At 51.9% G+C, this 13,268-nt stretch overlaps 2 protein-coding genes across 3 annotated transcripts; one reads left to right on the plus strand and one right to left on the minus strand.

Annotated features, from left to right (window-relative positions):
• The first annotated feature begins 1,744 nt into the window (after positions 1-1,744).
• On the plus strand, positions 1,745-8,185 carry Il27 (interleukin 27). The gene is made up of 5 exons (XM_008823987.2): positions 1,745-1,880; positions 4,175-4,335; positions 4,421-4,519; positions 5,979-6,137; positions 7,119-8,185. Exons 1-5 carry the CDS (start codon positions 1,850-1,852, stop codon positions 7,368-7,370), a joined length of 702 nt encoding a protein of 233 aa, XP_008822209.1. The 5' UTR covers positions 1,745-1,849; the 3' UTR covers positions 7,371-8,185.
• On the minus strand, positions 7,392-11,700 carry Apobr (apolipoprotein B receptor). Of its 2 annotated transcripts, XM_008823988.3 has the most exons (4): positions 11,582-11,700; positions 8,784-11,285; positions 8,456-8,700; positions 7,392-8,369 (listed from the first exon to the last, which is right to left on the minus strand). In XM_008823988.3, exons 1-4 carry the CDS (start codon positions 11,636-11,638, stop codon positions 8,300-8,302), a joined length of 2,874 nt encoding a protein of 957 aa, XP_008822210.1. In that variant the 5' UTR covers positions 11,639-11,700; the 3' UTR covers positions 7,392-8,299. The 2 variants fall into 2 exon arrangements, with proteins under 2 accessions (XP_008822210.1, XP_029414921.1); XM_029559061.1 differs by lacking the exon at positions 7,392-8,369 and having other exon boundaries at positions 8,460-8,656.
• Positions 11,701-13,268: the final 1,568 nt, after the last annotated feature.

Raw genomic sequence — 13,268 nt, forward strand, 5'->3', positions numbered from 1 at the left:
AAAAAGAAAAAAAAAAAGCGTGAACTATTCAGCCATCTGGAGAAAAAAGGATGTAACACCAACAAGGAGGCCTGGGAGGCAGAAACACGTGCTAGAGCAGATTGAGAAAGACATGAAAACTGTGAAGGATCCATTCGAGATAAGTCTTGTGTCTCAGCATGGAAGCCAAACTCAAACACAAGAGGAATTGGTACAGGGAAGACTGGAAGAAGGAACCCCAAGCAGGGGCTGAGGTGTTCTGGCAGGTGGAACAACTTGCACAGAGGCAAAACACGATGCAGAGTTGCTGAGATGAATAAAGTGACGAGGCTGCCTCTAATAGAAGGTCAGGGGAAGCAGCAAAGGCCAGATGGAGAAGGTTGGGGGTCCTGACCATGAGGAAGAGTGCAAGCAAGGTGGGAGGGCTATGAAGAGAGCTGAGGGAGGATCCTGTGCTCGATGATGGAGTGTGGGTGGCAGAGCAGAAGACTAGCCAGGCCTCTGTGGCCATCATCCTTCTTGCCCTCACCTGCCCCCCGCCACCCCCTAATCAGAAGTTGAGGAAGGTGCTCCAGCATGGTTTCCTTTCCCTTCCCTATAGCTCTCTAACAGTTCCTAGGGCTGAAGCTGGTATTTCCCTGGCACTATGTCTCAGGCAGCCTTGGATGGGCAGTGCCCAGGCCAGGCTGATGAGGTAGGGCACAGGAAGGGGAAGCCCCTTTGGTTTCTGTCTCACAGCAGGGACCCATCAGGGAAACCCCACAAGTCCCAAAAGGAAAGTGGGAGCTTGGGGAAGACCAAGAAACCCCCATGCTCTCTCTAAAGATGGGAAATCCAGGGTGTGGCTGAGGGAGGGGCCGTGCTGGAAGGGAACCTGTGGTGTATGGTCTCTGGTGCAGAAGCACTGGGATTACTGTGAGCCATGCCTGAGCCCTGATCTGACCTCATACAACCCCCAGCCTGGCCACAGGCTGAGCCCTGATCCTGGTCATTGAGCCCTTATCCCAGCCTAAGCCTGAGTCACAGCCTCTGTCAGAGGCTACATAGCAGCTCTTTTCTGATGAAGCCCTAGGTCCAACACTGACCAGCCATAAGCAGAGGGCTCATTGATAGCTCTGGCCCCCAAACACAGAGAAAGCACACATGTTGGTCTCAGACTAGGCACTGAGTTCAGCTCAGACCCTAGATGTGAAGTGAGCCCTAATCCCACATGTAATTCTGGTCATAGACTGAGCCATTGTTTACTAGAGTTGACCATCACCCATAGCCTTGGGATGGGTTTCCTCCAGCCCTGATTCTTAGTTATAGAGGCTGATTACCAGCCCTCAGAGCATCAAACTAGTTCCTGCTAGCCGCCTCCCCGCCCACTCATCCAGCACCTTGGAGCGCTGACTTCCCGCACACTCCTCAGCCATCTGGTAAACCAAAAGAGGGTGTGAATGAGTCAACCTCCGACATCTCCTCTGGTGGGCAATCCCCTTACCTGGCCATCTGTCATTCACAGGACAGTGGACTTGTGGTGATCCTCAGATGCTAGTAACAGCAGAGAAGCACGAGGGGTTAGGTCTCTGGGACCGAACAGTAGTTAGAGCTGTGTAAGAGGATAGAGCCAAGAAGTGGGAGCCCAGGGAGGGGTCGGACCTGGGAGTGCAGCAGTGACTCTGGAGCTCAAATGGGCTGAACCCCAGCTTCCCGCCACCCCCATGCCTCCCCTCTGGGAAGGGAAATTACATTTCCCCATTTTAGCAAGGGAAGAGTGAGTGAACACAAAGCTGAAAGTACAAGCAGGATCGAAAGTGAAACTAGGCACAGCCCCCAGTATAAGACCCCCCACCCAGGAGATGGCTGCACACAGAGGCTGGGCCCTGACATGGGCCAGGTGGCAGGCGACCTTGGCTGGCGTGAGTTGGAGGCTGTGGCTGGGAAGAGGGGTGGGAGACTTGGTAGAGCCTGGCAGAGAATGGGAGAGCTTGACAAGTGGGGATGGGGTTAAGGGCTAAGGGCAATGCTTTGGCCAAGCCCATGGATATGACTGGCTGACCATGGCAGTGAGACATGTGAGTGGGCAGGGGAGGTGGTGTTGTGATTCTGGGCAGGTGATGGGACAGCTCATCTGGGTATGAGTGGGGAGTTAGACAGGTGTCTGGCCAGGAGTAGGCAGATAAAAGAAGTGTGGAAAGGGGGAGGCTGCAGACTGAGGTCATCTAGAGGGACAGCAGCAGGAAGAGCTGGTATAAGTGAGAACTAGAGCCAAGGGAGCAGCCCCACTGAGTCAAGGTCTTTAGCTGAAGTTTGCAAGGACACCAGTCAGCAGTTGGTAGCTGAAGGGCTAGGACCAGAGCTGTAAGCAGAGGAGCAGGTGACAGGGCTGGGTAGGATCAAGGGCTGGAGGATGAAGGTAGGGTCTTAAAGCCCAGGGCCAAGAACCTAGGATTTGCTACTAAGGGGTCTTGGATGCTTCAGAAATTGGGCTAGAAGGTAGATGGGTATGAGGTGTCACAGCTCAATCTAGGGGTGCAACATTCACCAGGACATGAGGGTATCTACTCTGTCTCTATCATAGAGTGAGGAGGAATTCTATTTTGCTTTGGTCTCCAGGATGCTAGAAGGTCAGAGTGGCCCCCAAGCCCAAAAGCCCACAAATGCTAAACAGGCATTGTCTGCCTTTGGGAGTTCATGGGAGGACTGGATAACCCCTGAAGCTCCCTTAACCTCTGCTGAGAGCACTTTGAAGAGAAAAGCTCGAGGATAGTGATTCTGAATGGACAAGGAAGGAGCCTGGAGAAGACCCAGAGTGGGGATGGACATTGGGATGGTTTTGGTTTGGGTTTCGATGGGAATTGTGTAACTCTCGAGATTGCTCGATTTCCTTGCTGCGAAGGAGAAACCAGGAACACTACCCTCTTCCTAGAGCCCCCACTTCACATCCCCACTCCCCTCTTTCCAGGAAAACACAGAGTTTGGAAAACCCTCAGAAGTCAGCCAGGCTGACTCCCCATTTTACAGTTGGGGGTCTGGGACACAGAAATAAGAGGTGACTTTCTCAAGAAAGGACCAGAAAGACAGCCTCCTCCCTCCCATCGGTTCCCAAACCCCAGTCCTGTGATGCTGGCTTGCCCCAGAAGGACTCTAGCCCACAGTGGCCCACCTTCTGAGTCCCTGGAATAGTCACTGGCTTTATCAGGCCTCCCCCTGGGGCCTTGGGTCAGTTCAAACCACCAGAGCTGCCTGGAGGGGCTCAAGGAATCCTTGGCAGAACACATTGTCCTCATTCTTGGGGCAGGTGGTTGCTTCCTCTGAGTTCCCTGGGGAAGGCAGAGTAGCTTATGTTTGGACAGATCTGGAATCCAGTCCTACATACCTCTCCCTCTAGCTGTTTGACCTTGGGCCAGTCAGTTTAGTTGAGTCTCACATTCTTCCTCTGCAAAACAGAAAAAAATACGGGGCTAGAGAGATGGCTCAGTGGTTAAGAGCACTGACTGCTCTTGTAGAGGACCAGGGTTCGATTCCCAGCACCCACATGGCGGCTACAAACTGTCCTTAACTCCAATTCCGAGGGGAATCCGAAGCCCTCTTCTGACCGCAGCACTGCACAACACGGGTGCACTCACATACATGCAGGCAATACACTCATATGCATAAAATAAAAATAATAAATAAAATATTTTTTTAAAAAACAGAATATTAGCAAAGGGGGGCAGGGGTTGGGGAGATGGCTCAGCAGTTAAGAGCACTGGCTGCTTTTGTAAAGGACCCAGTTCCATTCCCAGCACCCACATGGTGGGTAACAACTGTAATTCCAGTTCTAGGGAATCTGATGCCCTCTTCTGACCTCAGCAGGTGTTGAAAGACTTGGGTACATTTACATACATGCAGGCAAATTGCTCATGTACATTAAAAAAAAAAAAGAATACCAGCAGCCAAGCCACCACATGGAGTTGTGCAGGTTTTGCACTGGAAAAGGCATTTGACTTGACAAGGGAATTAGCACAGCCGGGAGGGCAAGATCCAGCCTGCTTACAGTCTACGTACAACAGTGGGCACTTGTGCCATGATGCTGTAGGCGACCTCTGTGGTCCACACTGTGGTTCTGAGGGGGTGGTGTGAAGATGCCCATGCAGTGCTTCTAGGCTGGTTCTGCTCCTTCTCTAGGGTTCTAAGGCCTTCATCTTGCTCCCTTCCCTCCTCTCCCCAGGGCTCAGCCTGCTGCTACTACCCTTGCTTCTGGTACAAGCTGGTGCCTGGCAGTTCCCAACAGCCCCTCTGAGCCCTCAGGAGCTACGAAAGGAATTCACAGTCAGCCTGCAGCTTGCCAGGAAACTGCTCTCTGAGGCGCAGGGCCATGTCCATTGCTTTGTGAGTCTCCCTCATGCGGTTGGGTCTGGGAGCAGGGACACCCCCAAGTTCCACTGGCCCCCACTAACAGACTTTCCCCCGGCAGGCTGAATCTCGCTTGCCAGGAGTGAGCCTGGACCTCCTGCCCCTGGGTCACCAGCTCCCCAATGTGTCCTTGACCTTCCAGGCCTGGCGCCGCCTCTCTGTGAGTAAGGGGCTGGGAGTGGGGGTATGAGGCTAGCAGTAAAGCATGGTGCATGGACATAAGTTCAGGTTTGAATGAAAGATGAATCTAGAGGATTCTGATTCCTGGAGACTGAATACATCTTTGGCTATAAAGGTGAAGCTGGAAGCTGAGCATGGTGACACGGACCTGTAATCCCAGAACTTGGGACGCAGAGACAGGGGAAGCTTGAGAGAGAGAAAGATTAGGAGAGGGACAGAGAGGGGAGAGAGAGAAAGAGGGAGAGGGAGCAGGCATTTGGAAATGGGGTCAGGAAGATGAGAATGAGAATGGGTGCGGGGAGAAGAGGGGCTGGGAGCATAGTGGGACTGGGGGTGGAGGTAATTATGGAAAAAGGATGGGATTGGTGATGGGACCGGAATGGTGTCAGGCCAGGGATGAGAGGATGGCTGGGGATACAGGTGAAAATTGAGTGGGGGATGGAAGTGGAGCAGGAGGTAGGATGTGCAGATGGTGAAAAGGAGGCATGGACTTAGGTTAGGAATGGCAATGAGGTGGGAAAATGGATGGAGATGTTGGAAATGCAATGGGGTAGCAAAGGAGGAAATGGAACGTGAGGTTGCAGATGGAGAGGGTGGGGTTGGAGTTGGAGAAGTGTGTGCTGAGAAGGAGATCGCATGGAGCACAAAGACAATGACAGGGAAGAGGTGATGAGCATAAGAAAAGATTCAAGGGGCTGGAGAGATGGCTCACAGGTTAAGAGCACTGGCTGCTCTTGCAGAGGACTGGAGTTTGGTTCCCAGCACCCACATGGCAGCTAACAACCATCTGTAACACCAGTTTCAAGGGATCCCACACTTCCTTCTGACCTCTGTGGGCTTTGAATGACATGGGTGCACTTAGAAACACACAGACAGTGCACTCATACACATAAAATTTTTTAAAAAATTTAAATAAGATTTTTTTTAAAAAAAAGAAAAAAATATGGGCTGAAGAGATGGCTCAGCAGTCAAGAGCACTGACTGTTCTTGCAGAGGACCCAGGTTTGACTCCCAACACCTATATGGCAGCTACAAACCACCCTTAACTCCAGTTCCTGGAGAATCCGAAGCCCTCTTCTGACCCCCGTGGCACAAATAATAAATAAAATATTTTTAAAAGAAAAAAATACATTCAAGGGGCCAGTGAGATGGCTCAGTGGATGAAGGTGCTTGCTGTCAAGGCTGATGACCTAAGTATAATCCCTGGGACTCACTTGGTGGAAGGATAAAACAACCCCTACATGTCCTTTGACCACATGCATGGCATGTGCACACACGTGTGTGCACACACACACACACAAATAAATAAAATGTACTTTTAAAAAAGAATAAATTTGAGGATAGAATGAAAGTTGGAATGAAAAAGAGACCCACGTAGAATTGGGACTGGTTTTGGTGGCCTGTAGGTGTCTCTTGACCATTCACATCTTCTTCAACAGGACCCAGAGCGACTCTGCTTCCTCTCCAGCAGACTTCGGCCCTTCCACACCCTGCTGAAAGGGCTAGGGAGTCAGGGGACCTGGACCAGCTCAGAGAGGATGCAGATGTGGGCCATGAGGCTGGATCTCCGAGACCTGCAGCGGCATCTTCACTTTCAGGTAGAATGCCCACAATGCCCTTCACCCCCAGAGAGCCACAATCAAAGTGGAGACTCAGTGGCCCCCTTTTGAAACACCCCTGGCAATCAGGGTGGGGAAGCCTAGAAAGTCACTCCAGAGCCTGAGTGAGTAGCTGCACCAGGTTCTGGCTTTGCACCCAAGTCTCTGCCTGCTCTTAGGGGTGGACTCCAAAGGGAGAAAAGCCCTGGGCACCCAGGACAGCCTCTGGTCTGACATCCATGTTCATTCCCTTCTCCCTCCAATTCTCGGACATCACGCAGATTCTCCTGGACATTTCAAAGGGCAATAAAAATTTTACCCTTAGTAAAAGGAGAATAGAAAATGAAAATAAGAGCAAAAAGTAGTCACGTCACTCTTCCAATCCTAAACGAATCCTTAACAGCAGAGAGGAACTTCCCGACCACGACCCCTGACCCCTGGGCAGCCTTAGGGGAGTAATCCATTTCTATAAGCACTGTCTTCTTCTGCTATGTCCCATTTTTTTTTTTTTTCTTTTTAGTCTCTTTGAGATAGGGTCTCCCTGTAATCTCAGCTAGCCTGGAACTTGCTATGTAGACCAAGCTGGCCTTGAACTCACAGAGATTTGCCTGTGCTGGAATTAAAGGCATGCACCACCATATCTGGCTGCCATGTCCACGTTCTTGCATCAGAAAATCAGATAAGCCAAGTGTAGTGGCACACTCCTGTAGTCGCAGCACTTGGCAGGCTGATGAGGCAGGAGGACTGTGAATCCAAGGCCAGCCTGGGCTACATGACTCTGTCTTAAAGAACAAGGAACAAAATATCAGATAAGATTAGTGAGATGATGACACCACGGAAGGTTTGAAGTAGGGACTGTCCAGAGGAATCTTGGCTTTATTGTCACTGATGCCATTAGGAGCTGGTGGACACATAGAAAGGATGAAGAATCTCTCAGGTTCTTGATGTGGTACCATGTGACCTATGGGTCTCTCCTCACAGGTGCTGGCTGCAGAATTCACCTGCTCTGAGGATGAGGAGGAAGAAGAGGAAGGGGAAGAGGAAGAGGAAGGGAAGGAGCTGCTCCCAGGGACTTTGGGTGGCCCCATCCAGGTGTCATCTCTGGTGTCCTGGTCCCAGTTACTCCACACCTACCAGACCCTACACTCCTTGGAACTTTTCCTGTCTCGGGCTGTGCGGGACCTGCTGCTGCTGTCCATGGCTGGGCACCCAGCCCCGGGTTGGGATTCCTAACGTCTACCTCCCAGCTCTATGGAGTGACCCTTTAGCTTCCTTCTCTCACCCATTAGAACTCTAAGACTGGAGTCTTTGACAGGACAGCCTCTAGCTCATTTGCCTCAGACCAGGCAGTGCTCCACCAGTCCCCAGACCCGGCACAATAACTTAAAACCCCTCCAGTCCTTGCCAGATATTTATTTCTTGGATATTTATTTATTTTTTAGGAAATGATGGTTTATTTATTGTTTCATTCTTGAGTTAGGCCACCATGCTGGCTACCTAATAAAGCCCTCCCACTCCCTTTGTGCCTCAGCATCTTCACACAAAAGGAAAGCCTGACACCCAAGGATTATGATAACCTGGGATAGAGTCAGCATCCTCTGGCTACCTAGAACCTGTCTTTGCTCCTGTATTCTTAGGGATTCCTAGGAAATAGTAACCAGCAGAATTCTGAGGCTGAGCTACTATTCTGGAAACTCAAAGCAGCTGGCCTGAAGCCCGTGGGCCATTGATTCCAACTGGTTATCAGCCCTTTGAATCCCTTTTCTTTAGCCTGGCTTCCACCTCAGAGGTGTGTTATCTTACACACCTCTCTGTGGTTCTCCAGTATTATGGGCAATGGGGGAGGGCGGTCATGGAGGGAAGATTTAAGGAGAAGAGTCGCCAACCTTGTCTTTGTTGTAGTCTTCTGAGCAGCAAAGACAATTTGCAGAGGTGGTCAGGGCCAGGATCCATGAGAGGTATCCCAGCAGGGCGGGGGACACCAGCCTTCTTTGGGAAATCAGACTCCTTACATTCAAGGTCTTACAAACATCTGGTTTTGCTGAGGCCCAGAGAGTGAAAAAGATGTGTTCCCAGTGGCTGAGAGGGTTAAGGGTGACCAGGGTCGAGCAGTGACTTCTGACCCTCTCGCAGGGCCTGGCTCATAGGGGATCAGGACTCAGTCACTGGGGCTTTGGCCGGTTCAGTCGGGCTTGTAGTTCCTGCATCATGCCAGAATGAGCGAGGCCAAACCTACAGAAGGAAAACAGACCCATGGGAGCTGGTCCCTAGGCACCCACAGCCTCCTTACCATCCCAGTGTATCACTTTCGTGCCTACCCATGTCCGAGGGGCTTTTTCTTGGCTGGCACTGGAGTCCCTTCAGGCCTTGTAGGGCTTGCCTCTAGGGCTTCCTCTGGCTGAAGAGGTAGCTGCTGGGGCTGGAGGCTGGGAGGGTTGTGTTGCTGCTCAGGGGCAGGGGTTCGGTGGAAAGAGGGCCGAGAACGTCGCTGTGAGGAACTTCGTGAGAGAAGCACGCGGCTGCGAGGGACAGAGACATCCAGGCGGGACCCAGGGAGCAGGGCCTGCAGGGCAGGGGACATAGAGGACTGTGGAACAGGGTTTCAGATTCTGTGTGTCCCTCCCTGGGTTCTGCTGGAGCCCTCACCTCACTCCAGTCGTTGTGAGCATCCCCTGGGGCACTTGCCATGGCCTCAGCAGACTCAGGGAGGCCAGGCACAGCCACTGTAGGGACCTGTTGTTTCTGCTGTCTCTCCTGGCCTGGGGTGTCCTCCGGGCCTTCTGGATCAGTCTCCTGGATCTCTGGCCTCTGGCCTTCACTCATGACATCCTCCACATCTTGCAGCTTTTGTGCCTCTCCCTCAAGGTGATGGTCCCTCCACTCTCCCTCTTGCCCTCCCCCAGCCTCATCTTCCAAAAGCATCTGCTCTCCCAAGAGCCTTTCAGTCTCCACAGTGGCTCTGAACCCCTCTGTTCTCTCTTCCTGGGAGCCTGAGGTCACACCACTGATTTCTTCTGCCACTACAGATGTCCCCACCTCTGCCTTCTCTTCCTTTCTAATCTTACCAATTTCTTTGACACTGTGACCAGTCACCCCCTCCTCTGCTGAGCCCTCCAAACCAGCCTCTTGCTCACTTCGGTTCTCTGTAGCCTCCTCCAGCTCTATGCCTCCTGCAGCCTCCTCTCTGCCTTTGGAATGCCAGCCTGTCCCAGACTCCCTCTTCCAAGTCACCCCGGTCTCCCATTCTGGCCCTTCCCCAGCTCCAGCAGACCTGACACTCGGGATAGTCTCAGCAGCCAAAGAACTGGTCTGTGCATCCTCACTGTCCTGAAGGCTCAGAGTTTCCTCTTCTAGCTTCCTGCCTCCTGTGTATGTGCTAGCTATCTCCCAAGGCACTGCAGCCTCCCCCTCACTAGCCTTGTTTTCGGTGGCCTCAGATCCTCCCAGTGATTGGCTTGTCCCTGTCTCTGACCCCTGGCTTTCCTCCAGTTCCTGGTTCATAGCTATGGAGGTCAGTCCCTCCTCTGCTCTCCACCCTGGGACTTCTGGCAGTTGGGACTCCTGGCCTCGTTCAGTCTGGACTTCCACTGCCTGGCCTGCTACAGCCTCTTCCTCCCTTACTTCAGCATCAGCTGAATACCCCTCCTGGGTATTTCTGCTGTCTACATCCCTTCTCCAGTTTCTCCAGGTTTCTACCTCAGGACCTAGAGACTCCATGGGGCTGGGATATTCCTCCAAGCTTCTTAGTGTCTCCTCTGTGCTCAGGCCTGGAGCTCTCTCAGTCTCCTGACCCTCTTGTCCATCCTCAGGTTGCTTTGTCGAGGTATGCACACCTCCCAACAGTTCAGGCTCCTGCCCTTCGGTAACCTTCACCATCAATACCTTTTGCCTAGTTTGAGTCTCCTCACTCCTTATGCCCATAAATAATTCCTCAGGCCTGGCTTCTGGTGATGCCGCTGAATCAAGCTTACCTTCAGCCTCCTTGACCAGGGCTAATGAAACCTCTTTGACCCAGTAGCCTCCTTTCTCCCTGGGAGCCTCCTCGGCCTGCATCCCTTCTTCTAGACCCACCCCATTAACCCTGATGGCTGAGTCTTGACTTTCATTGTCCTCAAAGCCCTCCCCTGTCTCCTGGTCTCCCACAGACTCCCTCCAAGCTGTCTGGCCTTCAGCGGCCTCTTCAGTTCTCTCAGGCTCCAGGGACTGGGCCTGAAGTCTTTCTTCAGCCTCTCTCTTCTCATCTACCTCCTCTTCCTGGTCTCCCTTGCAGGCCTCTTCTAGGACCCAGACTCTCCCAGTAGCTTCTGGGATGCTTTCTTCAGTGCCTGGCCAATATTCTGTCTCCTGGACTCCTAGGATGTCAGCCTTCTCCCTGCCTGAGGCTGCCCAGTCTTTAGACTCTGCCCTTGGGCCCTGTACCTCCTGTGCCCCTGAACTTTGGTCATTCCTAACCAGGTTCATCCTCTCTTCTTCGCTGTCAGCTCCTTTGACCCCAGGCTCCTTAGCTTCTGCAGGACCCTCCTTGGCCACCCACTCTGTTTCCTTGCTGTCCTCTGTTACCTTCTGTCCATGAATACCAATCTTACCCTCAAGCTCCCTGCGCCAGGTTGGCTGTGACTCCACCCCCCTGACCATCTCTGGGTCTGTTGCCCAGACCTCTTCCCCCTCCTCTTCCTTCTCCTGTTCCCAGACTGTCAGAGGCTCCCCTCTGTTCATTTCCTGCTCACCAGGCTCCCATATCTCCTGGGTTCTACTGCTCCTGTCTCTGTGAGTCTCAGGCCTTGCCTCAGACCTCATCCCAGCATCCAACAGGGCATTTGGCTCCTGGCCCCCACCACCCTCAGCTGCTTTCCTGGCCCCAGTGTCCTGCTTGTCTGTCTGGGTCCTTGAGGAGCTGTCTGTTCTCCACCCACAGGTCTGCTCACCAACTAAACTTTTCTCCTGGCATCTTTTGATTGCTCCAGGCCCTCCCACTCTCTCGATCTGGCCACTTCTAAGGCACTCCAAGGCTTCCTGGGCTTCTTCCTCCACAGTGTTCCCTGGCTTTCCTGTAGCCACCTCCCCCAGTTCCTCAGCTGCCTGTTTCTCCCTTTCTACCGTGGGGACCGCATCTCCTATGAGGTAGGACACAAAAGTACTGAAGGAATCCTAGAACAGAAGAAAAAGTGGTGAAGGCATTCAGGGGAGGTCTGGCCCTTTCCCTGGGGGCCCTAGGCCAGAGGAGCCCAGGTAAGAAATCTGATCTGCAAATCTGCTAAAGGAAGAAGAAAAGGTCCAACTTGGAGTACATGCATGCACTGTGAGGGTAGGGGGTTGAAATCTAAGAAAGACTGGGTTAGGAGGATGGCCGGCCACAGGAAAGGGACCTTCAGCCTGAGAGACTCAAAGGGAGGAGAGAAGGTCAGGTCTCGGGAAATGGGTGGAAATCTCTTAGCCCCTCTCACCAGTGCCCCCCTCAACGCCTGATGCAGCCCAGGGAGGTGTAGCCGGAGGAAATCCATCTTGTAGGTCTCAGTTGTGTCCAGAAAGCTCACAATGACCGTCCCCACCCACCAATGCAAGGTAGTCCTCCCCAAGACCCAAGACACTTCCTCTTCCCCTGTCTCTCCCTGAGGCATCTCCACCCCAGGCCCTATGCACCTCCCCCATGGTCATGACTAACTTCATGACAGGCAGGGAAATGGTTGTGCAGCTTCCAGGGACTCAGGTACATATCTGGAGCTAAAGGGTAGACAATCCAACCAGAAAGAAAACAGTGGAAGCAGGAGACCTCAGAATTTGGTATGGGGGAGGAGGCATGTGGCAACTGCAGCCCTAGTGACTCAGGTCTTGAATTCACACCTCTGTCATTTCCCTCTCCTCCAAGCCACAGCCTCTGTGAGAGGAAGCTAGGGTTTGTGGTTCTTGTTTTGCCTGGGGACAAGCGGCAGGAGTGAGGCTGGGCTGGTGGGACTTCTGGATTCCTGTTTCCACGCCATTAATACTTCTCAAAGTCCCAGGATGAAAGGTCTGAATTGGCTCTAATGCCTCTCCTCATCTGTGGTTGTTCTTGTAATAGAACTTAAACTTAGTACTATGGCCATTTGTCTCTCATGCCTTACTGAGAGCTCCTTATACAGAATTTCTAGAGCTCTGCATGAGTAGTAGTAGGGCCCTTTTCTCATTGGTTGAGTGATCTTGGAAGATCACCATAGGGGGCATACTTCTAAACAGCAGACTTACTGGCTGGAAAGAGCTGGCAGAGGTGGGCACAGGCTGTTGAAAGCCATAGAAGAGGAAAGAGCATGATCAACAGTGGTCAAGATGCTACCTTACCACATAGAGGAAGGTAAGGGAGTAACTCCTTATTTGGAACTATATGATGTAACCTACCCTTCTGTTCTCCCAGCTTTAGTTTCCTAATTTACTATTAGAGGCAGCTAGTCCATATCTCAGAATCAAACTCTTAGAATCATTGGTCCAAATGATAGGGGTACGGGACTCTTGCAGTAGCTTGCTTAGTGGCTTCCCTCTGCTTTACTTATTGCTGAGTCTCTAAGGTCACCAGTAGGTATGGTCTACAGTTAACACTGGGGAGGGGGACCCTTGGTTTTCTCATTTGTAAAACTCGGGCTCAGACTACTTCGGTGATATGTTAATGTTAGGAAAATTTGGCAAAGAAAATTTTTAAAAATATTATTTTTTTAATTTTATGTGTATGAGTGTATTGCTTGCATGTATGTGAGTGCACCCGTGTCGTGCAATACCGCGGACGTCAGAAGAGAGCTTCAGATTCCCCTGGAACTGGAGTTAAGGACGGTTCGTAGCCACCATGTGGGTGCTGGGAATCGAACCCGGGTCCTCTGCGAGAGTAGTCAGTGCTCTTAAACCCTGAGCCATCTCTCCAGCCCCACAAAGAGAATTTCTTATCGTCCTGAATACTGCGAATAGATAATTCGTGAAAACCAGTTAGGTGGACGTTGTCTTTTAACTTTTTAAGCAATCATTTACTGTTGAGCGACTTTCCAGGGTTTTTTTTTAAGGTTTCTAATACAATCTGTAAGGGCAACAGATAAAAATGAAATGACCTGAGGCTGGTCGCCACTGCTTTCTGCCGGAACCAGTCAGGTAAGGGAGTAGGGTGGGGAGCGG

This window comes from Nannospalax galili, unplaced genomic scaffold (genome assembly GCF_000622305.1).
Source record: "Nannospalax galili isolate Female #2095 unplaced genomic scaffold, S.galili_v1.0 scaffold788, whole genome shotgun sequence".
In the NCBI taxonomy this organism is placed as follows: domain Eukaryota; kingdom Metazoa; phylum Chordata; class Mammalia; order Rodentia; family Spalacidae; genus Nannospalax; species Nannospalax galili.

Coding starts and splice junctions, on each gene's coding strand:
- Apobr (XM_008823988.3), bottom strand. CDS start 11,638: ATGGATTTCCTCCGGCTACACCTCCCTGGGCTGCATCAGGCGTTGAGG. Junction 11,286..11,581: donor AGGCGTTGAGGGGGGCACTG/GTGAGAGGGGCT, acceptor CTTCTGTTCTAG/GATTCCTTCAGTACTTTTGT. Junction 8,370..8,455: donor AAAAAGCCCCTCGGACATGG/GTAGGCACGAAA, acceptor TTCCTTCTGTAG/GTTTGGCCTCGCTCATTCTG.
- Il27 (XM_008823987.2), top strand. CDS start 1,850: ATGGGCCAGGTGGCAGGCGACCTTGGCTGGC. Junction 4,336..4,420: donor AGGGCCATGTCCATTGCTTT/GTGAGTCTCCCT, acceptor TTCCCCCGGCAG/GCTGAATCTCGCTTGCCAGG. Junction 6,138..7,118: donor AGCGGCATCTTCACTTTCAG/GTAGAATGCCCA, acceptor CTCTCCTCACAG/GTGCTGGCTGCAGAATTCAC.